General features: G+C 43.9%; 1 protein-coding gene across 1 annotated transcript in view; it reads right to left on the bottom strand.

Annotated features, from left to right (window-relative positions):
• Positions 1–3,116: 3,116 nt before the first annotated feature.
• The window catches only part of LOC137522549 (dimethylaniline monooxygenase [N-oxide-forming] 2-like), a 93,510-nt gene continuing 69,595 nt past the window's right edge, over positions 3,117–27,031 (bottom strand). The window contains exons 5-9 of the mRNA XM_068242629.1: positions 23,580–23,722; positions 15,698–15,894; positions 10,595–10,950; positions 10,421–10,493; positions 3,117–4,926 (exon numbers count right to left, since the gene is read on the bottom strand). Coding sequence (XP_068098730.1) covers positions 4,581–4,926; positions 10,421–10,493; positions 10,595–10,950; positions 15,698–15,894; positions 23,580–23,722 — 1,115 coding nt within the window. The 3' untranslated portion in view covers positions 3,117–4,580. The remainder of the gene's footprint in view (positions 4,927–10,420; positions 10,494–10,594; positions 10,951–15,697; positions 15,895–23,579; positions 23,723–27,031) is intronic.

Raw genomic sequence — 27,031 nt, forward strand, 5'->3', positions numbered from 1 at the left:
CATATGGAGACAGAAAGGACACAGGAGGACACATGGAGGACACAGGGGGACACATGGGAGACACGGGAGGACACCATTTGGGGGAGAACATGTACAAGACGTTCCTGGAACATGGACACACCAGGTTTAGTATATATTTTTTTTTCTGTGCATCATCTGTACGGTCACATGGTCTTTTTGTTTACACAGTCACATGGTTTTTTGTTTTGGATTTGTATTCATAACAAACAGCCATTAATGTTGATTCACAATAAAATATATAAAAGCAAACGTATTTACCTTAATATATAGGTCTATTATTGATCAGGTCATTTATTAATAGCTCTATACTAACTATTATCTACTATAGTTACATAGTTACATAGTTACATAGTTATTTTGGTTGAAAAAAGACATACGTCCATCGAGTTCAACCAGTATAAAGTACAACACCAGCCTGCTCCCTCACATATCCCTGTTGATCCAGAGGAAGGCGAAAAAACCCTTACAAGGCATGGTCCAATTAGCCTCTAAAGGGAAAAATTCCTTCCCGACTCCAGATGGCAATCAGATAAAATCCCTGGATCAACATCATTAGGCATTACCTAGTAATTGTAGCCATGGATGTCTTTCAACGCAAGGAAAGCATCTAAGCCCCCTTTAAATGCAGGTATAGAGTTTGCCATAACGACTTCCTGTGGCAATGCATTCCACATCTTAATCACTCTTACTGTAAAGAACCCTTTCCTAAATAAATGGTTAAAACGTTTTTCCTCCATGCGCAGATCATGTCCTCTAGTCCTTTGAGAAGGCCTAGGGACAAAAAGCTCATCCGCCAAGGTATTATATTGCCCTCTGATGTATTTATACATGTTAATTAGATCCCCTCTAAGGCGTCTTTTCTCTAGACTAAATAAACCCAGTTTATCTAACCTTTCTCGATAAGTGAGACCTTCCATCCCACGCATCAATTTTGTTGCTCGTCTCTGCACCTGCTCTAAAACTGCTATATCTTTTTTGTAATGTGGTGCCCAGAACTGAATTCCATATTCCAGATGTGGCCTTACTAGAGAGTTAAACAGGGGCAATATTATGCTAGCATCTCGAGTTTTTATTTCCCTTTTAATGCATCCCAAAATTTTGTTAGCTTTAGCTGCAGCTGCTTGGCATTGAGTACGTTTATTTAACTTGTTGTCAATGAGTACTCCTAAGTCCTTCTCCAAGTTTGATGTCCCCAACTGTCCCCAACTGTATCCCATTTATATAAATATTCCATATACTAGCAAATATCAGCTTATATCAGGCTATACTGTAGCTCCTGAGGTGTGTGTGAATGGCCTTGCTTAAGGTTAGGCATAGGTGCTTAAAGGTAAGCATAGGTAAAGCGTGGGGGGGGGGGTTTAAGGGTTAGGCATGAGGGGGTAGTTAAGGTTAGGTGTGTGTGGGAAAATGTTATAGTGTTAGGCATAGGGAGGATGGTTAAGGTTAAGCATCAGTGAGGGCCGGTTTCCACTAATTCAGCTGCGGCTCCCGTCATGTTGCAAAATGCACAGCCCGAATCGCTAAGCTGCGCCATGCATGGCTATAGGGATTCGGGTGGAAACTGCAGCATGCCGTCCAGAATCGCACCTCAGTGAATTAGATGGGCAGCCCATTGTAGGTGTAGGCAGCATTTCCCTGCCCCTCTCATATGCGGGGAAACACTGCTGATCCACTCCCAATTCAGCCCTAGTGGAAACAGACACTAAGGCGGGTTCTGTGTGAGAGTAGTGTTAGGTTAAATTGTAGTAAAATATCAGTATTTTCTGATATTTTACTACAACAATTTGCACTTTAGAAACACAAACTATTGGTATATTTTACTGATATTCTACTATCTGAAATTGGGAGCCCTAATTTCCTCAAGCATCATCATCTGATGCCCTTTTATGAAAAGCTCCTTTCCAATGCCTAATCGTAACCTAACTCTCAACCTTAACCTCTCCCATTGATGTTGCCCTCTCCCGAAAGCCTAACCATAGACTCCCTCCAGGGCCGTGCCGAGGCATAGGCTGGAGAGGCTCCAGCCTCAGGGCGCAGTGTAGGAGGGGGCGCACAATTCATTCAGTTGTCATTCCTAATTGTGTATGAAGCAGAAAGAAATAAGAAAAGGGGATACATAGCAGTGACTGCAAGCCAGATAAATAGAGATTAAGGTCTTAGGGGAGTTGGGGGCCCTGGGGCACCTCCTAGTCTAATAGCAATCAGTGTGTGATGGCTGGGGTGGGAGGGATGTAGGGGCGCACTTTGGTGTCTCAGCCTTGGGTGCTGGAGGACCTTGTCCCGGCTCTGACTCCCTCTATAGGTTCCCAACCATAGGCTCCCTAACCATAGGCTCCCAAACCCTTCCAGATGCCTACCCCAACAGCTAAAACTGTTTTCTCTCTATCCTGTACCCTAATGTAAACTCTTATAATCTATGTCTAAATTATCTGACAGCCCTAACCAGTACTCATATTTTTTTTTTTCAGTTTAGCTCCAATTACCAGTGCCAAACCCTTTTTCTTACAGGTGCTTGATCCTTACTCCCTCTGCCAGATGCAGCTGCAGTGGAGCACTGGCATCAGTCCTTCCTCCTCTCACTGAAGATACAGCTATAGCCAAGTGCCCAATCTTTCCTCTCCAAATCAATCTGCTTTGTCAAAAATACTCATACATTTATTTAAAGGATCTCTGTCGTGAAAATCTTAAAAAGTAAAATACATGTAAACATATACAAATAAGAAGTACGTTTCTTCCAGAGTAAAATGAGACATAAATTACTTTTCTCCTATGTTTCTGTCACTTACAGTAAGTAGTAGAAATCTGACATTACCAACAGATTTTGGACTTGCCCATCTTCTCATAGGGTTTCTTTATTTTTAAAACACTTAGTGAATGGCAGTTGCTCTGGCCAACTGCCAAATAAGTGTATGGTGAGCAGGAGGCTGGCCAGCATCTTTGTATACATTTTCTCAGGGAATGTCTTTATAAAGAATATAGGCCATGCTGAGAATCCCCCATGAAGAGATGGTGTATTGCTACAGAAAAAGTGACACCACTTACACAGGTAGCAATTGCAGCTTCTTTTAGATTCCTCCAAAATCAGAGACAAGTAACAAGGTTAACAAGTTTATTGATACAAAATATGATATACAATACCAAGTTATTGGAAAGAAGACAGAGAATAACAACATAACATAACAAGTATCAGAATTATAAACACATCACATCACCTTGTGTTTCCTAGGTGTCCCGCTCAAGGTTGCAGTAACTTCTATCTTTCCTAGAGAGCAACTCTTCCCTCACGATAGTCTAGAAGTTCCTCAGACGGGAAGCGCAGTCAGACTTAGCTAGGTGGCCAGCCCAGCTATGAGTTGAGAGAATTCCGTCCTCTTGAAATAGCAGCTGGGTTTTATAGCTTTTCATCCCATAGGCCAACATGGAGCCCCATGTTAGCCTATGGAGTATGGAAGAAAAAAACCCTTTTTGACAATCAGCAACTCCGAACAAGTGATAATGGCTGAAAGCGCACCAAATTTCGGGTCAGCATACTTTTGATAGATTTTTGGCCCCCTTTCATATGTCCATCCGCCCATCTACACAATTAGATATTCACTCTGGAATACAACTACTAGATTTACGACTCATTTCTAAAGTCATAGCCATGCATTATAGCCTAAAAAATATCCTAATGTCCCTTAACTTCATACACTAAAGGGCCATTAGTTCATTAATGAAGAGTCCTACATCTTGGGTCAGATTAGTACATTCTGTATATGCAAGCACTCCCTATAATGGTGCTTTTTAAGTAACATATGACTCATAGACCCATCTGTGTTAGTTTCCTGATAAACAAGTGTTAAAGAAGTCCACCCAACTCAAATTAACCAATACACAGATCTGAATGAAAAGATTCACATTCAAGATGGCTCACTACAGCACCATCAGTACAATATGGCACATAAAAGCTATAGCACTAGCACTACAGATGGTCTAACACAAAACCTATCGTAATGTCAGATTTCTACTACCTACTGTAAGTGACAGCAACATAGGAGGAAAGTAATGTATTGCTCATTTTTGACATTGCTAATGTTGTTAATAAATCACCGCCTATATCTTCTTTATTTCAATCCTGTTGGCCTACTGCTGGGTAAGGGTACATTCTGTCTTGCTTGTTCTCAATAGCTAGCTACCATTGAATGTAGACCATTCAAATGGGGTAAAAATATATTTTAGAAAAACTAAAACATAGTTTTCATGTTACATGTTCTCTTGTCAAAATGTCATTTTTCTCCTCTTTTTTCCTACTTTTCTCCTATTAATATGGCATCATCTGAAGGCTTATCTGTCCTGTTAGAGTCAATATGCAAGGTGACTAGGTCAACTCATTGTAATTGTCCATGAATGCAGCATACTTTAAAAAGCTATAAAGATTGTTACTGATAAGGGACAATGCAAAACAAGTTTATATATTTGAAATTAAACCATAGTGTCCATTTAGTCTTTCATTTTCTGTTGTATTATTAGATTATTTCAAGTGTACTTGACCTGAGGACATAACAGTACAATACTAAATGTCAGTTTTTTAGCCAAAGTGCCACAAACAGGCTTACAAAGAAGAGAAACAAGAGCATAAATGAAGTAAGTGGAAGTTTAGGATCCTGTTTTGAAACTCGTGTATTGAGCGGCTTATGAATACGCTCCCAATGAGTGAGAATGGCTTTTCGAGCTCCTGGCCATTTTCCTGGGCCATTTAAACGGTATTGGTATGAACTAAAGATTCCAAAGACAATGTTGAATGCCAAAATTGGATCTGTGAAGAAAAGCTTCCAAATGTTTGGCTTGACACCTATATCTGAAGCAAGGTCATCCAAGTAAGAGATGTAATTGGTTCGGCGAAAATTATCTTCAGATGTTGCAAACCTTAAAAGATTAAAAGAAATTGATTTAAATTATTTTACAAATCATTTTACAGATATTTTCTGAACATATATGTATTTTTAAAAGAACACAGTGGTCTCACTCAATGTACACCGGTCAGAAGGTGGTATAAGGTACAGTGGTGTGAAAAACTATTTGCCCCCTTCCTGATTTCTTATTCTTTTGCATGTTTGTCACACTTAAATGTTTCTGCTCATCAAAAACCGTTAACTATTAGTCAAAGATAACATAATTGAACACAAAATGCAGTTTTAAATGATGGTTTTTATTATTTAGTGAGAAAAAAAACTCAAAACCTACATGGCCCTGTGTGAAAAACAAAATGCCCCCTGAACCTAATAACTGGTTGGGCCACCCTTAGCAGCAATAACTGCAATCAAGCGTTTGCGATAACTTGCAACGAGTCTTTTACAGCACTCTGGAGGAATTTTGGCCCACTCATCTTTGCAGAATTGTTGTAATTCAGCTTTATTTGAGGGTTTTCTAGCATGAACCGCCTTTTTAAGGTCATGCCACAACATCTCAATAGGATTCAGGTCAGGACTTTGACTAGGCCACTCCAAAGTCTTCATTTTGTTTTTCTTCAGCCATTCAGAGGTAGATTTGCTGGTGTGTTTTGGGTCATTGTCCTGCTGCAGTACCCAAGATCGCTTCAGCTTGAGTTGACGAACAGATGGCCGGACATTCTCCTTCAGGATTTTTTGGTAGACAGTAGAATTCATGGTTCCATCTGTCACAGCAAGCCTTCCAGGTCCTGAAGCAGCAAAACAACCCCAGACCATCACACTACCACCACTATATTTTATTGTTGGTATGATGTTCTTTTGCTGAAATGCTGTGTTACTTCTACGCCAGATGTAACGTGACACGCACCTTCCAAAAAGTTCAACTTTTGTCTCGTCGGTCCACAAGGTATTTTCCCAAAAGTCTTGGCAATCATTGAGATGTTTTTTAGCAAAATTGAGACGAGCCTTAATGTTCTTTTTGCTTAAAAGTGGTTTGCGCCTTGGATATCTGCCATGCAGGCCGTTTTTGCCCAGTCTATTTCTTATGGTGGAGTCGTGAACACGGACCTTAATTGAGGCAAGTGAGGCCTGCAGTTCTTTAGATGTTGTCCTGGGGTCTTTTGTGGCCTCTCGGATGAGTTTTCTCTGCGCTCTTGGGGTAATTTTGGTCGGCCGGCCACTCCTGGGAAGGTTCATCACTGTTCCATGTTTTTGCCATTTGTGGATAATGGCTCTCACTGTGGTTCGCTGGAGTCCCAAAGCTTTAGAAATGGCTTTATAACCTTTACCAGACTGATAGATCTCAATTATAGTACTTTTGTTCTCATTTGTTCCTGAATTTCTTTGGATCTTGGCATGATGTCTAGCTTTTGAGGTGCTTTTGGTCTACTTCTCTGTGTCAGATAGCTCCTATTTAAGTGATTTCTTGATTGAAACAGGTGTGGCAGTAATCAGGCCTGGGAGTGACTGCAGAAATTGAACTCAGGTGTGATAAACCACAGTTAAGTTATTTTTTAACAAGGGGGGCAATCACTTTTTCACACAGGGCCATTTAGATGGAGTTTTTTTTCCTCACTAAATAATAAAAACCATCATTTAAAACTGCATTTTGTGTTCAATTATGTTATCTTTGACTAATAGTTAATGGTTTTTGATGATCAGAAACATTTAAGTGTGACAACAATGCAAAAGAATAAGAAATCAGGAAGGGGGCAAATAGTTTTTCACACCACTGTATATGATTGCAATCGTCCAGAAATTGATATTAGAATATACATGATTTCATAACATTTTTGGCTAAAGTTACATTTTGAATCCAGCTTATGACCACTATAACAATTTATAAAAAACAAGATACACTTCATGTCCCCTCTTGGGCTGGACTGCAAAGTTCTGTATATTATGGACCTCTCAAACTGTTCCCACCTGAAGGTTTCTCTGGTCTTGCTTCTGATAGGAACATTATTGGGCTTTTCTATCCTAAGCACAATTGTCCATGCTCAATAGTTCTTAGGATAGAAATCCAGTCAGACTTCAGTCAGACTGGATTAGCTTGCCGATTTGGGAAGGAGTACAGAGCAAGAGCATGACTCACTAACAAACTAACTGGACAGGACAGTGCAGATGGGATAGTATGGATGGGACAGGCTGAACAGGAAGGACTGAACAGGATGGACTGGACAGGACGGATGGGAGTGACTGAGTGGGAAAAACTGGACAAGATGGGCTAGACGGGGTGGACTGAACAGGACAGGCAGGAAGGGACATGCTGGATGGAACAGGTTGAATTGGGACTAGCTGGATAAGTACCAGAGTACTGGACAGGGGACGCTAGATTTGTACCGGAGTACTGGAGTGTGCAGCCTGGAAGGGAAAAACTTGGCTATACTGAGAGGGCCGTATTAACAAGACTGTATTGACAGGGTTGCACGGACGGGGCTGTACTGATAGAGCCCAGACTGGTGGACGGGGCACACGGGTAGTGACAGGTCTGGGCTGACAGGACAAGTGAATGACAGGACTGGAAAGGCAGAAAGGCAAGGAGCAGGACTGACAGGGATAGGACTGGCGTGAATGGCAGGCAGGGAGTGGGCAGGAAAACAAACACTGGGCAGACGGAAACACAAATGCAAGGGACTGACAATAGATAAACTAGCAGGCTATAAGGGCAATGCAACAGCACTTAACTAGTGAGAGTTCAGGGTTTAAATACCATGACTCTTGCGCCAGTGCTTTGGCCATGCCCCTTGCCACCAGGACAAATCGAGAATATAGCATGCATGCGCATGCTAGAGAACAAGGGAACACCAAGCCCGAAAGTCCACCGGGTGTGCGTCCCCCCGCCATTGAAAATTTGTTGTTGGTGTTAGGGCGAGGTGAGTAAGTGTTACAGGACAGTTGCTGTTTTGGACAGTTATCCCTTCCTTTCTCAAGTGGTTGGTACCTACCACTTGAGAAAGGACATGGGGCCAGGGCCAGCACAGGTGCAGGTGCAGTAACAGCAAGACAAACTGCGCAGGAGCGATGTCCCGAACGGTTCGCCGGCGAACTTCGGTGGTTGGCAGGCGAACTTTCCCGGAAGCTCGATTCGCCCCATAATGCTCTATTGAGCAAAACTTTGACCCTCTACATCACAGTCAGCAGGCACATTGTTGCCAATCAGACTGCACTCACTGGTGGAGCCCCACCCCCTCTTATACAAGGCAAGATCCTTGTGCCATTTGACTCACTCGTCTGCCTACACTAATTAGTTAAGGGACAGCTGCTACACACACTCTGCTAGGGAGAGTTTAATTAGGCACCCTCCTCCCCTTCTGCTTATTCCCTCCTCCCTCCTACCGGAGGGAGGAGGGTCTCATATGCCAGGGAATTACAGTATTTCAAAAGCCAGCTTACATACCATGGCTGGGAATTGAACCCAGGTCTCAGTGTATGGTAGGTAACTAACATATCCATATAACACTACTAGCTGAAACTAGCCTAGCATGTACCATTTATGCTCAATCCAAGAGAAAAATTAGACAAGACAAATAACATTTATATCGCGCTTTTCTCCTGGTTGACTCAAAGCGCCAGAGCTGCAGCCACTAGGGCACACTCTATAGGCAGTAGCAGTGTTAGGAAGACTTGCCTACAGGGACGGATCTAGGGGGGAGCAAGCGGGTCTCTTGCCCCAGGCGCAGTTTGTTGAATTCTTAAAAAGGCGGCAAAATGTGGATGGGGAATGGCAGTTTAGGCGCCAAAACCTGACCTTGCCCCAGGCGCAACTTGGGGCAACTTGGTCTAGATCCGTCCCTGCTTGCCTAAGATCTCCTACTGAATAGGTGCTGGCTTACTGAACAGACAGAGCCGAGATTCGAACCCTGGTCTCCTGTGTTAGAGGCAGAGAGAGAGAGAGAGAGAAAGAGAGAGAGAGAGAGATGAATCTACCTGGCTATCTGGGGTTCTCTTTGGACAACTGTTGAACACAAAAGGCAAGGCCATGCCTGGCTACATATCCTTAAGCAGTGGCTGGATGGTGTAATGGTTAAGGGCTCTGCCTCTGACACAGGAGACCAGGGTTCAAATCTCGGCTCTGTCTGTTCAGTAAGCCAGCACCTATTCAGTAGGAGACCTTAGGGAAGTCTTCCTAACACTGCTACTGCCTATAGAGCGTGCCCTAATGGCTGCAGCTCTGGCGCTTTGAGTCAGCCAGGAGAAAAGCGCAATATAAATGTTGTTTGTCTTGTCTAATTTTTCTCTTGACAACTGTTGAACACAAAAGGCAAGGCCATGCCTGGCTACATATCCTTAAGCAGTGGCTGGATGGTGTAATGGTTAAGGGCCCTGCCTCTGACTCAGGAGACCAGGATTTGAATCTCGGCTCTGTCTGTTCAGTAAGCCAGCACCTATTCAGTAAGAGACCTTAGGCAAGTCTTCCTAACACTGCTACTGCCTATAGAGCGTGCCCTAGTGGCTGCAGCTCTGGCGCTTTGAGTCCGCCAGGAGAAAAGTGTGATATAAATGTTATTTGTCTTGTCTAATTTTTCTCTTGGATTGAGCATAAATGGTACATGCTAGGCTAGTTTCAGCTAGTAGTGTTGGTGGTATAATGGATATGTTAGTTACCTTACCTACCATACACTGAGACCTGGATTCAATTCCCAGCCACGGTATGTAAGCTGGCTTTTGAAATACTATAATTCCCTGGCAGATGAGACCCTCCTCTCTCCGGTAGGAGGGAGGAGGGAATGGGTAGGAGGGTGGTCCTCCAGGTATTAGAACCCTTGAAACATGTTTTGTATAATTTTTCCAGCCAGTAGAAATTTTTCTACATTTTGATGTTCGCCTCCCCATTGAAGTCTATTGCGGCTCGCAAACTTTTTCGCGAATCGAACTTTCGGCGGAGGTTCGCGAACAGGGTTCGCGAACCGAATATCGGAGGTTCGCGACATCACTAGCGGGGGACTATGGACTAATTTTTTTGCCGGGTCAAGGATGGCATTGGCAACACAGGGGAGAAGGGGGCCAGTATGGACTGTTTGAACTGCGCTTGGAGGTAATCTGGGGCAAAACAAGGACGCAGACTGCATCCCAGAAGGATTATGCCCCATAACAAGTATTTAACTTTTCTAAGCTTGATCACATCGTATATCCTTTAAAAGCTATATTCTTAAGTGTTCTGGAGTGGACCTTATGGCTATGTATTCACTGTGGCAAGATAAATAAACAGATTATTTATATATCTCTGGTGCTGGTCCACTACAATTTCTTTGGAGATGGCATATTATGACATATCTACACTGCTGGTTACAGCTGTAGTTATTTGATGGCATTGTGTAATCATGTATGATGACACAAAGTGTACTTTAACAAAACATATAGCTTTCGGGTTGTCTGCTAGGTTCCAGAAAAATCTATTGACTAAACAATATATCCTTGATTATGTAAGAAAGTATATAGAATGCCACATAATATGCTTCGAGTCTCACCATTTCTTTCTTCTTTCCTGATCTTTCAGCATCTCTCTTTTAATATTTCCTGGATCTGGAAGCTTGTGTAAGCCTGCAACATGACACACCATACAGTATGAGTCAATTCAGAGGTTGTTGTTTGTGACTGATTAAAAACCACTAATTTGTTTTTGTTGTTTCTTTGTTCCGTACCTTTAAATAGCCTAGTGGCCCAGCGACTCTGAAGTTCAGAAAGTACCATGTGGGATCCAACTGGACGCACAAATGAAAGAAAAGCAATTGTTGGTTTCTCTATCCCGAGAGGAATTATCTTTTTATATAAAGATCCTTTGCTCTCATCCATCTTAAATACAGATTCATCCAAGAATGGGAAATCGCAGTCAAATCCGGTACAAACAATGACAGCATCAAGGTTGTCCACCACAGTGCCATCCCAGAAATGAGCAGCTGTTTCTGTGAATTTGGTCACTCCTGGCTTGATGATAATTGAGCCTGACAGAATATGGCTTGGAAGTTCATCATTTACCAAAGGCTCCTTCCACAGGATTCTGTACAAAAAATAAAAAAATGTAACATTTAACCTTCCATTAACAGAGATGTCCCTAATGTGTGATGAAGAGCACAAATCTGAAAATCTAAAAAATGTAACAGTGGAAAAACAAGAAAAATTGTTTTGCATTTAATCACAACTTAAAGGGACTCCGAGCTCACGAAAAAAAGAAAAGTTGTACTCACCAGGGGCTTTCTCCAGCCCAGTGCTGGTCGGGAGGTCCCACGCCGGCGTCCTGGCTCCTCTCCTTCTCCCCGCTCCGGTATAGCTGACAGGCCGCAGCCCGGGCGACACTCGGTGGAGTGTCGGGATGCAGCTTCCGCGTATGATGCGGATTACGTCACACGCCGGCCGCCTCGCGTCATCACGGCGGCCGGCGTGAAAGTACTGCGCATGCGCGCTTTAATCGCGCATGCGCAGTACTTTCACGCCGGCCGCCGTGATGACGCGAGGCGGCCGGCGTGTGACGTAATCCGCGTCATACGCGGAAGCTGCAGCCCGACACTCCACCGAGTGTCGCCCGGGCTGCGGCCCGTCAGCTATACCGGAGCGGGGAGAAGGAGAGGAGCCAGGACGCCGGCGTGGGACCTCCCGACCAGCACTGGGCTGGAGAAAGCCCCTGGTGAGTACAACTTTTCTTTTTTTCGTGAGCTCGGAGTCCCTTTAAAGAGAATCTGTACTCTAAAATTCTTACAATAAAAAGCATACCATTCTATTCATTATGTTCTCCTGCCACTCCCTGCTGCGATCCTGGCTTGTAATTGCCAGTTTTAGGCAGTGTTTACAAACAAAATACATGGCTGCTAAAAGCTTGTGATAGGCTCAGATAAGACAGAGCCGACAGAAGAAAGAAGATTAGATGATATAACAGAGATAATATAGCCACTGTGCAACTAGGAAAGGCTGCAGTAAGCCAGAGCACATTAGAACAGGTATAGGAACTTATATGATAGAAGAAATAAGGCTGAACATTTTGTTACAGAGTCTCTTTAAGGCAGAAAGTTAAACTTGCAGGTGCATAGATCATTAAGAATCTTGTCCATAGTTTGTAAGTAGAGATGGCCCGAACGCTTCGCCGGCGAGCACTATTCGGTGAAGATCAGGTATTCATGCTAGCCGCAAGCGGCAAGCACGTGGGACTATTCGACTCGCCCCATTACATAATTATTGAGCTAAACTTTGACCCCTTACATCACAGTCAGCAGGCACATGGCTGCCAATCAGCCTGCACTCCCTCATGGACCCCCCAACCCCTGTAAAAATGCACTCCACTCGCCATGTTCCAATCTGTCATCGGCTGGAATAGTGGGAGGAATGGACAGAGCATGCTGGAAATAGGGAAAGTGGTAGCTAGGCCTGTTTATTTTAATCCTCACTGACTGACTTCCTGTTAACCACTTCACCACTGAGGGGTTTTACCCCTTGAACACCAGAGCAATTTTCACCTTTCAGCGCTCCTTCCATTCATTCGTCTATAACTTTATTATGACTTATCGCAATGAAATGAACTATCTTGTTTTTTTCGACATGAATTAGGCTTTCTTTAGGTGGGACATTATGCCAATAATTATTTTATTCTAAATGTGTTTTAATGGGAAAAATAGGAAAAAATGTGGGAAAAAATTATTTTTCAGTTTTCGGCCATTATAGTTTTTAAATAATTCATGCTACTGTAATTAAAACCCATGAAATGTATTTGCCCATTTGTCCCGGTTATAAAACCGTTTAAATTATGTCCTTATCACAATGTTTGGCGCCAATATTTTATTCAGAAATAAAGGTGCATTTTTTTTTCAGTTTTGCATCCATCCCTAATTACAAGCCCGTAGTTTATAAAGTAACAGTGTTATGCCCTCTTGACATAAATATTTAAAAAGTTCAGTCCCTAAGGTAACTATCTATGTTTTTTTTTTTATTGTATTTTTTTTTTTTATTACAAAAAAAAAATGGGGAATGTGGGAGGTAATGAGTTAATTTATTGTGTAAAACTAATGTATTTGTATATGTAAAATGCTTTAGGGTGTAGTTTTACAGTGAGTTTGTATTCATGCGACCTGTAAGCATACAAGCAAAAAAAACACTCAATATTTGCGTAACTATACAAAAATTGAGTGTTTTTTTGCTTGTATGTATTTCTCTGAATGAAATGTCTGATATAGTGTTGATCCTTTCTGATGTATTCTATGTACCCTATCCTACCTGTATCCTGTACGTGCCAAGACCAATTCCGGGCACGACCCAGTAGTGCTTGGCGAAAATAAAGATTCTGATTCTGATTACAGGAAGCAGTATAAGGCTGGGAAAATCACAATGATCGCACTGTTTCTCATAGAAGCAGCAGATCATTGCAGGGGTTTAGATCAAGGAACGGGAATGGATTTTCCGTTCATTGATCTCCGAGCGGCGGCGTGCACGAGCGGCGGGAGCGCGGACAGCGGCGGGAGCGCGGGAGGTACAGATTTCTCCGTCCCTTGGTTTTTTAAGGGTGCAAAAAGGGAGAGAGAAATTCATACCGTGGAGGGTAAAGTGGTTAAAGCACCCCAAACAGCCTTTCTGAGGGCTACTTTATCCTTCTGATGGTTTTTTGGGTGGGGTGCTCGGATACCTCTTTTCAAAATTCAAATTGATCCGGATCCGGATACCCAGATATCCGAATCCGGATTGGATATCCGAATCTGAACTTTGAGGTATCCAAATAGAATCGGATATCCGAACCCAGTATCCGGGATATCCGGGCGGATTCTGATATCTGGATACAAAAACTGGAAGTGGGCTTTAAATTGCTTTTAAAACTTTTTTTTAGGGTAAATGAGGCATGTAGAATTATGTTTTTTTAAAGGGAAACACTAATTGATGATGATGTGGGGACTTAAAATCCCCCCCCCCCAAAAAAAATAAATAAAAAAATGGCTGTCAATTAACACCAGGACTAGGTTCCAGACAGCAGTCGTGCAGCCTACACTGTGTCCAAAGTCCAACCGCACATCTGGGACATGACAGTTTTTAGCCCAGACACCTCCAAAAAATTACGCAGCAATTGTGTTGTGGGTTAAATATAGGTGGTATCAGCACAGCAGCAGTGGTCTGTGGCACCCTGGCGGTGGAAGCAGCAAAGGCAGCAGGAGTAGGCAATGCAGCAGCAGCAGGTGTAACGTCTGCCAGGAGCATGCCGGAGGTTGCACTTGACAGTGGCACGTGGCACTTTGCACTTGGCACTTTGCACTTGGCACGTGGCACGTGACAACGTGGCAGTGACACGTGCCAAGTGCCACGTGCAAAGTGCCATGTGCAAAGTGCCATGTGCCAAGTGCCATGTGCCACGTGCCAAGTGCCATGTGCCACGTGCCACATGCCAAGTGCCACGTGCCATGTGCCAAGTGCCACGTGCCAAGTGCCATGTGCCAAGTGCCACATGCCAAGTGCCAACTGAAGGAAAAGTACTCTGTCTGTCTAGCCTAGTCTAGCCCCACATAAATACGCATCAATTTTGTTTGGACTTTGCTTTCTTTTCATGGCTTATTCTGCTTTGTCAGCAATATTGCCAAAGTTGGTAAAATATTTAAGACTCTTTTTTTAGAAAGTCAATTTCCTCTCTAAATCTTAACTCCAAGTTTCTTAATGCTGAGACAAATCTTTAAGGATAGACATTGTAACTTTTCCTAGATATCCTCCGATACCCATAACTCTTTATATTTTAGAGGAGCACCTGACAATGAGCCTTACATCTCAGATCTTCTTTTTCCTGCAGACTTGGTTTTATTTTTCTTTTCAACAGTGGGAATGCCACTGATCTGCCAGCTCTCAATTACCACTAACATGCTGGGGGCTCGCAGGCTTCTGTCCCCTCTCCTGGCAGTTGTGTTCAGAGACATGACGGTTAGCTCACTTCCTGTTGCATGGAGAGGGCTGAATAGTTCACTTGTACTCCTTTTACACCTGAGTCCTTCTCCAACACATTTTCTATTAAGTTCTACTTTTAACATTTTTTTTTCCAAGTTTCACTTTTAACATCCTGTGTGTGTGATGTGCTATCAAAAATTACATTGCAATCCACACTAGCTGTACATTTGTGTGCCTGCAGCTGCACAGTAAAGCTCCAGAAGTGCCATATGTTGCACTTTTTTTTTGTCTTGTGCTTAGGCCATTGTAGCAGCACTGAGATGTCCTTTATAATAAAACCTTACTGTCCCTGCGTCATCCTTCTGGGCCATGGCTGAGTGTCCGTGGGTTTTTTGTACTGCGCATGTGCGCAGTACAGAAATCTGTTGGGACAGGAGGACGGGCCAGGGAGCCTGGCAGGCGGGTGTGCGCGCACTGACTGGTCGCGGCATGAAGAGACCTAGAGCCTATTTTTAAACGGGCTTAGGTCAACTAGTCAATAAATAATTAATATATTTGTATAGCTCTGTTCTCTTGTTGGACTAAAAGCAATTGTGAGGCAGCCACTAGAGCGCACTCAGTAGGCAGCAGTGTTAGGGAGTCTAGCCCAAGAGCTCCTTACTGAATAGACACTGGCTTACTGAGTAGGAAGAACCCAGGTCTCCTATGTCAGAGGCAGAACCCTTAACCATTACACTATTCAGCTACTGCCAATGGACTGCGACGTGTATTCCCTCAGTGTGTACAGCAAAAATGAATTAAAATGTTCTGTATATTGCATAAAGTTCTCTGTTTTGTTAATTTGCAGAAACAGTAAACAGAAAGGATTTTTTTTACATTTTTTATGGGAAAATATTTTCCCTTACCCTTCAGGCTCGAAATTGTACATTTGATGGCTAAACCGTCCATTTACGTAACGTTTGAACATCCATCTAGACACAGCTGGAGGTACTAGGTTTTCAATCCAGTCTTTGAAACGGAACACTACATTGAAATCATAAGGGTATCCTCCAGTCCCAAGGCGCGGAATCACCCACACTCCTTGTCTGGTTGAAAGGTATACCTAGAGAAATTTGATAGAAATGTCAAAATAAAATGGATAGACCTTGAATAAAATTGCTTCATGTATTTTGTTATTGTTACGTACTGCCATCATGCTGTCTCCTCCACCTTGCCTATTAACATACACACACAAATGCTATCATCCTGTAACCCCTTATCAGCAAAAAAAAGTTCTATCCTCATATATTATTCCCCACTCTACTTGCTGCTTTTGGTTCCCGATATGCCTATACTGCACACAGCTTGCAGGAAAGCTGCAACATGTGTGGACATGTGGAGATTGAGCTCAAAACAGTAGTGTACTAATACAGCTATTAGTACACTATTGTTCCGAGATCAATCTCCACAAGTCCACAAACGTTGAAGCTCTCCTGCTGTGTGCAGTACAACCATAAGCGGCAAGTGGAGGGGACATCACAGGCAGGGATGAAGGGGAACTGCCACTTCCTCCCCGCCTATAATTGACGTTCTGCTCAGTCGAATATTACAGCTAAGCAGAGCGGGGGCCACAGGGGGCGCTGGAGTGTGAGGATAGTGCTGTGACATGTCACACCACCACAGATAAAACAGAATTAAAAGTATGGTGAGCAGGGGCGTAACTAGAAATCACTGGGCCCCCCTGCGAATATTTGGATGGGGCCCCCCCCATAGGTGCCAAATAATCGTAATGGGGCAGCGTTTCACTGTAAATTAATTGTAAAGTGGGCAGCATTTTACCAGACAATCGTAATGTGGGCCAGAAAATCGTAATGTTGGCAGAGTTCACCAGAAAATCGTAATGTGGGCCTTTAGAAAATCATAATGTGGGCAGAGTTCACCAGAAAATCCTAATGTGGGCACCAGTCACCAGAAAATAGTAACGCGAGCAGCAGTCACCAGAAAATTGTAACGTGGGCAGCATTCACCAGACAATCGTAATGTGGGCAGCGTTCACCAGAATATCGTAATGTGGGACAGAAAATCGTAATGTGGGCAGAGTTCACCAGAAAATTGTAACATGGACAGCATTCACCAGACAATCGTAACTTGGGCAGTGTTCGCCAGAAAATCGTAATGTGGGCCAGAAAATCGTAATGTGGGCAGCGTTCACCAGAAAATCGTAACGTGGACAGCATTCACCAGACAATCGTAACGTGGGCAGTGTTCACCAGAAAATCGTAATGTGGGCCAGAAAATCGTAATGTGGGCAGAGTTCACCAGAAAATCGCAATGTGGGCAGCAGTCACCAGAAAATCGCCATGTGGGCAGCAGTCACCAGAAAATTGCAATGTGGGCATCAGTCACCAGAAAATCCTAATGTGGGCAGCAGTCACCAGAATATCGTAATGTGGGCAGCAGTCACCAGAAAATCCTAATGTGGGCAGCAGTCAGTCACCAGAATGTCGTAATGTGGGCAGCAGACACCAGAAAATCCTAATGTGGGCAGCAGTCACCAGAAAATCCTTATGTGGGCAGCAGTCACCAGAAAAATCGCAATGTGGGCAGCAGTCACCAGAAAAATCGCAATGTGGGCAGCAGTCACCAGAAAATCCTAATGTGGGCAGCATACACCAGAAAATCGTAATGTGGGCAGCAGACACCAGAAAATCGCAATGTGGGCAGCAGACACCTGAAAATCGCAATGTGGGCAGCAGACACCTGAAAATCGTAATGTGGGCAGCAGACACCTGAAAATCGTAATGTGGGCAGCAGACACCTGAAAATCGTAATGAGGGCAGCAGACACCTGAAAATCGCAATGTGGGCAGCAGTGACCAGAAAATCGCAATGTGGGCAGCAGTGACCAGAAAATCGTAATGTGGGCAGCAGACACCTGAAAATCACAATGTGGGCAGCAGACACCTGAAAATCGTAATGTGGGCAGCAGACACCAGAAAATCGCAATGTGGGCAGCAGACACCAGAAAATCGCAATGTGGGCAGCAGTGACTAGAAAATCGTAATGTGGGCAGCAGACACCAGAAAATCATAATGTGGGCAGCAGACACCAGAAAATCGCAATGTGGGCAGCAGACACCTGAAAATCACAATGTGGGCAGCAGTGACCAGAAAATCATAATGTGGGCAGCAGACACCTGAAAATCACAATGTGGGCAGCAGTGACCAGAAAATCATAATGTGGGCAGCAGACACCTGAAAATCGCAATGTGGGCAGCAGACACCTGAAAATCGTAATGTGGGCAGCAGACACCTGAAAATCGTAATGTGGGCAGCAGACACCTGAAAATCGTAATGAGGGCAGCAGACACCTGAAAATCGCAATGTGGGCAGCAGTGACCAGAAAATCGCAATGTGGGCAGCAGTGACCAGAAAATCGTAATGTGGGCAGCAGACACCTGAAAATCACAATGTGGGCAGCAGACACCTGAAAATCGTAATGTGGGCAGCAGACACCAGAAAATCGCAATGTGGGCAGCAGACACCTGAAAATCACAATGTGGGCAGCAGACACCTGAAAATCGTAATGTGGGCAGCAGACACCAGAAAATCGCAATGTGGGCAGCAGTGACCAGAAAATCACAATGTGGGCAGCAGACACCTGAAAATCGCAATGTGGGCAGCAGACACCTGAAAATCGTAATGTGGGCAGCAGACACCTGAAAATCGTAATGTGGGCAGCAGACACCTGAAAATCGTAATGTGGGCAGCAGACACCTGAAAATCGCAATGTGGGCAGCAGTGACCAGAAAATCGTAATGTGGGCAGCAGTCACCAGAAAATCACAATGTGGGCAGCAGACACCTGAAAATCACAATGTGGGCAGCAGACACCTAAAAATCACAATGTGGGCAGGAGACACTAGAAAAAAAAATGCACCTGTGAAAAAAAAACAATTCACTTACCTGACAGAAGTCTTCTCCTCTCCCGGCATCTGGCACACAGCTCCCCGAGTCCTCCTGCAGCACATCTCCCGCGCTGACAGGCAGAGTGCAGGGCTACGGCAAGATGGCTGCCGAAACCCTGTACTAGAGACACAAATAGTCTCCAGTGTAGGGCTTCTTCGGCGGCCATCTTGCCGTAGCCCTGCTCTGCCTGCCGGAGACTATGCAGGCTGCTGGTGGAGCGGGGCTGCGGGGAATGAACTGGCAGACGCTGCGGCCAGTTGAGCACCTTGCTGGGGGGTCCAGAGCAGCGCTCCCCCCACGCACAATGAGCGGGCCCCAGAGCAGCCCCGGGCGGCCGGCCCCCCTGCGGCTGAAAGAGTCGCATCCCCGGTAGGTACGCCGGTGGTGACAGCCTTTCCTCCTCCGGGCCCCTGACTTGCTAGGGGCCCCCCTGCAACTGCAGGGGCTGCACTGCAGGGTCTATTCCTACGCCCCTGATGGTGAGCAAAACCCAGTTCAGAGGTACCGTATTTTTTTTTGAAGTTGCAGAGATGTTTTATAACCCCTTTCCTGCCAATATTTTTAAAAATAAGCATCTTCGGCACGAGCGTAACTATACCCCTCTATACCCCCCTCAGCTTCCTACAGAACACAACCATCCTCCTTTCCACTTTGCCTTCTCCCTTGCAGTTTAGGGGCAAAGGATACTTTGGGGCCCCCTACCTCTCCAGCAAAGTCAGCCCCTGAGGCCCCCAAGCCACCTGCGGTCTTCCCGGAGGTCTCCCTCCGACAGCTCCCGGGGCCCCTGCACGACGTGTAGCTGTATTGCAATAACTCACCTGTCCCGACGGCTGCTCCATCCATGCTCTGTCTTCTGCCTCACTGCCTACCTCTTCTCCAGGCGGTGCATAAATAACCTGTGCTGCGTCATGGAGAAGAGACAGACAACTGGGCTAAAGACGGAGCACCTGCAGAGCAGCCGCCTGGACAGGTGATTTATTGTAGTGCAGCTACACATCATGCATGGGCCCCAGGGACTCTGTAGCAGTTGGTAGACACCACCTGGGTGGTCTGCCAGTGCGTGAGGCCTGGAAGCAGTCAGGGCCAATTACAGCCCCTGATGGGGAGAAAGAGGAGGGCAGTATAGAGCGAGCTGCTGCAAAGAGTGAGAAAGATACGATCCGATATGACAAGAGAAGGTAAATATATTATTTACTCAGCTCCACTGCACTCTGCAAGGAGGAGGAAGGGAGGAGGATCGAGTCATTATAGCCCATCACAGTTGTGTGGGTTGTGAAGAAAGCATGGCTTTTTGGCGTTGAAAGCTTTGTGTGACTATAGCAGTAATTTGGTACTAAGAAGCTCAACTTGAAGAGTGCCGCAGTCCACCTTATTCTTTTTGATCTGGTAATTTGGGACGAAGGACATTATAGTTACACCCTGTGTGTGGCTGTTTGCTGCTAACAGGATGTAACTGTAACTGACCTTAGTCCCGCCACTCCCGCATGATCTCATGTACCCAAATGGGGAGGTTCAGCTGTCATATTACAGCTGACATCTCCCCTCACTGATCAGGAGCCATAGTGATTGGCTCCTGATCATGTGATCACTACAATCGCCGCTGATCGTAATGATCAGTAGGCAGCTGCGGGAGAAGAATAGATCTCACCTCTCTTCGGTTACCCATACTGGGAGCACCTATACCTGGCTACCTATACTGGTTGCACCTATGCCTGGCTACCTATATTGAGGGCACCTATACCTGGCTACCTATATTGGGGGCACCTATGCCTAGCTGCCTATATTGGGGGCACCTATATCTGAATACCTATACTGGAGGCACATATTCCTGGCTACCTATACTGAGGGCACCTTTAACAGGCTACCTATACTGGGATCACCTATGTCTGGCTACCTATACTGGGGGCACCTATGCCTGGCTACGTATACTGGGGGCACCTATGCCTGTACTCACTGAAAAGCATTTATTCTTACCTGGGACTTCCTCCAGCACAGTGGGCTCCCTCACCATCCACCTGGGACGCTCCTATCCTCCTATGGCTGGCTCACTGTATCTTTATAGTCGTCCAAAGATGTGCTGTACTGCGCATGTGCATCACGGCTGATGCAGTGAAAATGATTCAATAAAATATACATTTAACCCCACCCACTTTTAAGACCACACCTTCTACATAATAAAATTGTTAATTAACCTTTACCATGATCCCTTTCTCTCTTATACTTGTATTATTTTTTCAGTTCAAGGCGAAAAGATAACACTGAAGCAAAAACCCACCTTTATTTAACCATTTCACCTCCAGGGGTTTTTACCCTAATGGTCCAGACCAATTACACCTGTCAGCGTTGCTCCCTTTTTTTTTTTTTTACAATTGTTTGGGGGGGGGGGGAGAAGGGGGCTTTGGAAGCTAAAGGGATTAATTGTATTAATTTTTAATTATAAGCCTGTGTGTGTGTGTGTGTGTGTGTCTTTGTGCCTGTGTATGTGTGTGTAATATTACTTTTTGACCACTAGATGGTGGTAAAAACATGTGTGCACGGCAGGAGTGTGCGGGGGCGACTTCACGCGAAGTCGCCAGATTACCAGAGCCAGGATCAGGACCACGTAAGGTACCAGGATGCTGAGGGATCTTGTAGGCTATGGGGGGCTGAAGGAAGCCCCAGGTAAGTGAAAAATGTAATTTTAATCAGATCTCAGGGTCTCTTTAAGAAGCAATAAAGTTATTGCTGATTACAGAAGGACATAGCTAAAATGTCAAAATGGCTCTGTTCCTTAAGAGGGTTTTATATGTCGGTACTGAAGTGGTTAAAGTAAGTCCAGAGTAAACAATAAACAGTTGCATCTGACGAGATAAACAATTAAATCTATAAAATAATTTTAAGATTAAACTATGTCGATTGTTTCCGCATCTGCACTTTATGAGTTTTCATCTTCCATATAGATTGACACAGAGCTGTTTAATGTCTTTCCTATTTCCTACCATCAGGGGTGTTTATTAGAGCCATCACACACAATTTTCATGGCCTCTTAGCAGGTATCAGGTACAATTGTGCTCCAGTGGTTGACTTAAGTCTTGTACACACTCATGGCTAATGTAGGCTAGGGTGCCTGATAATGACCGCCTGATAGTCAGGCTTATGTACAGTGGCCTACGACCCCGACCCGCAGTTGATCCGTCCAGCATATCAACTTGGCCACGCAACAACTAACTCCTTTGAAGACACAGCTCCCAAGCCCACCACATGACGTCACATTTTTTTTATGGTCCCACCACCCCCCTTCCTCCTGGAGCACCCACCCCAACACCCACACACTCCTCCCGGATCCCAACCCCGACATAGATTTTCCATCTAGTCCAAACAATATTTTTGATTAATTTTAGGTTTAAAAGGAAGGGCAGAGCCACTGACAACACTGTGAGGGGAGAGAGGAGCCACAACCAGTGTAGCTCTACTGTGTTTCAGGCCTGGCCGGAAGTATATAGTTTCAGGGAATATCAATGTGCAGAGAGGTGGCAGGTGGAAAATAGTCCCATTTCACCTGCCAACCTCTCTGCATGCCCATGGGCACGTGGGCCCCGGGGCAGCAGGGTTAATATCTGACCATCATGGCCAGGCCAGAGGGCCCATGAATACAGAAAACCCCCAAACAAATTGCACAAACAAGCAGAGAGGCAGGTGGGCCCCTTGTTTGGGCTATGGGTGTTGGGCCCCATAGGAATGCTATGCATTCTATGGTTATACCTATGCCCTTGCTATTTAGTCTATATCATTTCATTTCTATTATAAGTATATAATAAATATTTGTGAGTTGCCTCTAAGCTGAGATAGACATGCAGTTTAGTTCATGTATTGGATTGTTGTTCTTTTTTAATAACGTAAAATTAATTTTACATTCCATGTTATGATTCTGAGGGTTTAATGTTGCCACCTTGAGGCCTTTGTGTTTAATGGCATAGCTCCCCTCCATTCAGACTATTTTGTGTGTGAGATAAAAATTTGGTAGGTTTCTTTGAGAGTTTATGGGCCTGATGCAGCTGCCCCTTTTTCTCATAAGACAAGAATATTCCTTACCTCAGCTGCTGTCATGGTGTTTCACTATTTATCTCAGTTACACAATGAGAGTACACTGTGCTGATTGGCCACTTAGCCGATATCCGTTAAAGCAATCCTGATGTGAAAAAAAAATATAAATGTTAGATACTTACCCTCAGTAGTAGGAAGCCTTGTCCAGAGGCTTCCTGGATCCTCTAAAAAGCCCACCAACCCATTGCTGGGCCCAGAAGTGAACCAGGCCACCACTCCAACACTGGGTCTCTTTTTATCTTCTGGCTGGAAGTGTGTCTGTGAACAAGCCCATCCATACTGGGCATGCATGAGTATGGTCCGTACATGCCCAGTAGAGGGAAGTGCTCTGTCACAATTGCTTCCTTCTTCTGGGCATGTGGGAACCGTACTCGCACAAGCCCTGTGTAGATGGGCTCGGGCAAAGCCATGTTCCCGGCCAGAACCTAAAGAGGGACCCAGCGCTGGTGGCCTGGAGAAGGATCCAGAAAACTTCTGGACTATCCACAGGTTTCCCAATACTTAGGTAAGCACAATATCTAACTTAAAGGTTTTTTTTATATAAGTAGGATTGCTTTTTTTTTTTTTTTTTGTGTGTTGTCTTTGTTGAAGGCTCCTTTTCACTAATTCACATTTTTACTGGTATGAATATACACAGCTAGACCAGAAATTAGAAATATTACAGTTAGTAAATTGTTCAACTATTGCTTTACCAAAGCGACAATGGAAGCATAACATTTCAATGTAATTTTCAAGAACTATAACTCTATCAATGTATACCTGGGAGGCTTGTGGACACAAATCAACTGATATGTCGACTCCAGAGTTGCCCATTCCAATGATTAACACCTTTTTATCATCATAACCAGCTGGTCTTTTGTATTCCTTGGAATGTAGAACTTTCCCTTTAAAATTGTTGATACCTTTAAGGAGACAAACATTTCCAAAATTAGACTTTTTATAAACAAAGTATTCTACTTTGTTTAAAATAATTGTATTATCCTTTGAGCTGCTAGTCAATTCAACTCGTAGGACCAAACACAAATGTTTTCCTGCTGGTTTCTCCATCCAATGAAATGTAAGGATTATGGATACGTATAGACTAGTTTAGACAGTTAAAGTAACCTTTGCACCAGAGGCAGTATTTTCATAAGGCAAACTAGGATCTTGCCTTCCTGTACCTGTGTCAGAGGATCTTGCATAGATGAGGCACTTCAGGAAAGTGCCTGTCTCCAGGGGCTCCCCTCATATTAATGTTAAAGAGGGACTGTTGTGAAAATAACATAGTTAATAAAACAGCTTATTGTTTACAATATTCATTTATAGATTATTTAGTTAGTGTTTGACTATTGTAAAATCTTTCCTCTCCCTGATTTCCATTCTGCAATTCATCATAGATTGGAACATCTTTAGTTCTGCCATGTGATCTGTATGGAATATTCGTTACTGAGAGCTCTCTGCGCAGAGGGAAATATTGCTTGCTTGGCAGTTGGAAAAAGCTGTTATTTACCACCATGCATAGACGTTCAAAGACAGAAACTATTAGGGCCTTGGACATGACATGTGTGTGCGTGTGTGCGTGCTTGCGTGCGTACGTACGCACGTCAACACCATATCAGCCATCCAGACAATGATCTATTTGAGAAAAGGTAGAGATTTCCCGTGGAAAGGGGGTATCAGCTACCATTTGCTCTTCAGTTTGACAAATACATATACCATGAAGGAAGAATAGAGTGATTTTCCTCCACTTAGACTGAGGCCTTCTGTATGGCCATCTATTGCCATCATGCAGCCAGGAAGATCTGTATGTTAGACTTGGTTTCTCCTGATAGTGGTCTCCAGTCATATGCAGAGTGCACTATTTCTGGTTTTGCACAGCCAATGCAAACCATTCCCACCCACCTATCTTCCGCATGCTGGATTAAAATGACCACCTCTTTTGGAATGACTATTTCTCATAAGAGTCAGTGTTTATTGGACAGTGCCCGATAACTTCTTTTTTTATCTATTCCAACAATGTGTATTTCCCATTACAACTGGGTTTGTTGGGTTGCTGACAGCATCTAGTTTAAAGAGACTCCGTAACAAAAATTGCATCCTGTTTTTTATCATCCTACAAGTTCCAAAAGCTATTCTAATGTGTTCTGGCTTACTGCAACACTTTCTACTATCACAGTCTCTGTAATAAATCAATGTATCTTTCCCCTGTCACACTTGTCGGCCTGTGTCTGGAAGGCTGCCAAGTTCTTCAGTGTTGTGGTTCTGCTACGAACTCCCCCTTCCAGGCCCCTCTATGCACACTGCCTGTGTATTGTTTAGATTAGGGCAGCTTCTCTCTTCTCTGGCCCAGTGCACACCAAAACCGCTAGCAGATCCGCAATATGCTAGCGGTTTTGGGAGCTGATTTCAGAGCGATTCTAGGCATGTTTAGAGAGGTTTTCTAAACATACCTAGCGGTTTGGGTGCGTTTTTGTGTAGGAGATTACACATATTGTTACAGTAAAAGCTGTTACTGAACAGCTTCTGTAACAAAAACGCCTGGCAAACCGCTCTGAAGTAGCGTTTTTCAGAGCGGTTTGCGTTTTTCCTATACTTTACATTGAGGACGAAACGCTTCCGAAAACCGCAAACATGCAGCAGGAGGCGCATTTGAGGCTGGGCAAAAACCTCAAACCGCCGGTGTGCACCATCCCATTGCAATACATTAGCCAAGCGTTTTTACAGGTGGATGCGGCCGGCGGATCGCTCCAAAAACCGCTCGGTGTGCACTAGGCCTATCTTATCTTTTACAAGCTGGATAAATCGTCCTCTGAGCTGGCTGGGCTTTCACATACTGAGGAATTATAGACAAGGGCAAAGCTGTTTGCAGGAAGAAAAGAGCAGCCTGAAACTTCAGTGCATGAGATCTGCAGGGGGAAAGAAACACACAAATGATCTCTTGAGATTCAAAAGGAAGGGTGTATACAGGCTGTTTGTGTATGGATGTATTTTCTATGTGTGGACATACTGTACATCAACCTACTTCCTGTTTTGGTGCCCATTTTGTTTGTTTATAAACAAACTTTTTAAAACTGTTTTTAACCACTTTTAATGCGGCGAGGAGCGGCAAAATTGTGACAGAGGGTAATAGGAGATGTCCCCTAACGCACTGGTATGTTTACTTTTGTGCGATTTTAACAATACAGATTCTCTTTAAAGCAGACCCGAGATGAAAAACTAACTAGTACACTTTTCTAAAGTGTAGATAGTTTACACAGCAAATCAAGCTGCAAACAGCTTCAACAGTTTATGATTATTTATTCCTGTGATACAATGAGAGTGGCCATGTTCTGTTTGTCACATTACACACAGGCAAGCTGATCTGTATCTCCAGCCCTCAGCCTGTGTTAACTTCACTCCCCTCTCCTCCTCCCCTCTGCCTCTGAAATATCTGGCTAGAAACCTCCTCCTCCTCCTGCCCAGACTGAGCTCCCATAAGCCCTTGCTACATGGCTCTCAAAATGCCAAGGCACTCTGGAGAAGCTGTGGGCGAGGCTTGTTTAGTTTATAGAGCATTAAAACAAAACAAAAAAGTATTTGGCTTGAGGAATGCCCTATAGACAATAGGAAAGGAACAAAAATATGCAATGAGTAAAAGTTTATCTCGGATCCACTTTAAATATCTATTATATGCCACTCCTCTCTTCCATTCTCAACATTCCCCTCTTTCTGTAAAACATCCAAGGTTGAAAGAGATGTGCATGACCCAACCTAAAATGTTTAAATCACAGGAACCAAAACAAAGAGGAGGGGATGGAAGGAGCTCCAAGGGAAATATTTAAACCCAAGGGAAATACTGTATATATATATATATATATATATATATATATATATATATATATATATATATATATATATATATATATATATATCAAAACACCAATTTGCTACTTTAAATTTAGTCCGAATAATTAGCATTTCACTGATCACCTCTAATGGCGTAACATACTACTTTGGATAGGGAAAGAAGCTAAATGGTAAAAAAACATGTATACTGTAAAGAGGACATAAATCACCTCTCCTGTAAAAATGGAGCCACTGGTTCTGCCCAAGATATTCCAATAACCCTCTCTGACCATCCAACTTTTCTTAATCTGAGTCAAATGGGTAAATCTCAGCTCTAGAGTAGCCATATACTGCAACATAAACTGTATTGTGAATTAGCTTTTTTATGTGCTACTGGATCTTACATT

The sequence above is a fragment of the Hyperolius riggenbachi genome, chromosome 6 (assembly GCF_040937935.1).
Source record: "Hyperolius riggenbachi isolate aHypRig1 chromosome 6, aHypRig1.pri, whole genome shotgun sequence".
NCBI lineage: Eukaryota > Metazoa > Chordata > Amphibia > Anura > Hyperoliidae > Hyperolius > Hyperolius riggenbachi.